Raw genomic sequence first — 860 nt, 5'->3', positions numbered from 1 at the left:
GAGCCTCAGCACCACCCAAGAGTGAGAGTTTTAAAGGGACTTTTGCTGTCTGTCAAGTTGATAAGAAGTTAATAGGGTTGCCTGGAAAGTCTCAGGCTCAGGGGTGGAAAGAGATGACCAGGGCCCAGCCCTAGGAGATCAGGCCCTGGCGTGGAGGGTGCCAGGTCCACGAGGTCGGGCTTTATTCCTCTGAGCTCGGCCAGCCCTACTCATCCCCAGTTCCAGGGCTGGGAATGTCTGTTGTCACTGAAACACAGCCCCAGAAGCTCCAGCTCACCCTGGGCCCGGTCCCTCCTCACCTTGGTTATGCAAAACAGGGCCAGGAGGAAGGTGCCGAAGGTGACTGCAAAGGTGAAGAGCTTCCGGTGTCGCTTGAGGACCTGGAAGTCGTCGGCCAGGCCCGTGATGACAGCCTCCATGCCTCCCATCTGGGGGGAACCAGGTGGGGTGGGGTACAGGAATGAGGGTCTCCCTGGAGGTACCTCAGGCCTCCTGCAGCCTAATGCCTCATTCCCTGGAGCAATGTGTTAAGTTCTGCCTTCCTCCCCATTCTCTGTCCCATTTGTGTCCTGTTCTCAAGCAAATTCAGAACCGAGAAACTAGGCAGGGAGGGTGGAGGTTAGCCCCCACCTCCCCCAATCACCTGTCTCCTGACCATGCACTCAGGCTGAGTGGAGACAGGGAGCTGACGAGGTGTGGAAGGAACACAACCCCACAACACCGTGTGACACGGTGCCTGTCAGTAGGCCCCCTCTGGAGCTGGCTACTGCAGACCTTCTAGGGTGGGATCCCTGGGCAGCAGCTTCTGATGAGGATTTTTGGCTGCCCTTCTAATTATCAAGCAAAGTGGTCACCTCAAA

The 860-nt window shown here is 57.1% G+C and overlaps 1 protein-coding gene across 1 annotated transcript in view; it reads right to left on the bottom strand.

The window, feature by feature from the left end:
* The window catches only part of SLC6A2 (solute carrier family 6 member 2), a 42,834-nt gene that overhangs the window by 4,224 nt on the left and 37,750 nt on the right, over positions 1-860 (bottom strand). Inside the window, exon 10 of the mRNA XM_003792547.1 lies at positions 300-428. Within this exon, the coding sequence (XP_003792595.1) occupies positions 300-428 (129 nt within the window). The remainder of the gene's footprint in view (positions 1-299; positions 429-860) is intronic.

Source organism: Otolemur garnettii, unplaced genomic scaffold, assembly GCF_000181295.1.
Source record: "Otolemur garnettii isolate 467f Iridium unplaced genomic scaffold, OtoGar3 scaffold00058, whole genome shotgun sequence".
In the NCBI taxonomy this organism is placed as follows: Eukaryota; Metazoa; Chordata; class Mammalia; order Primates; family Galagidae; genus Otolemur; species Otolemur garnettii.
Note: the sequence above shows the minus strand (reverse complement) of the source record. Positions and strands in the feature narration are given on the sequence as shown.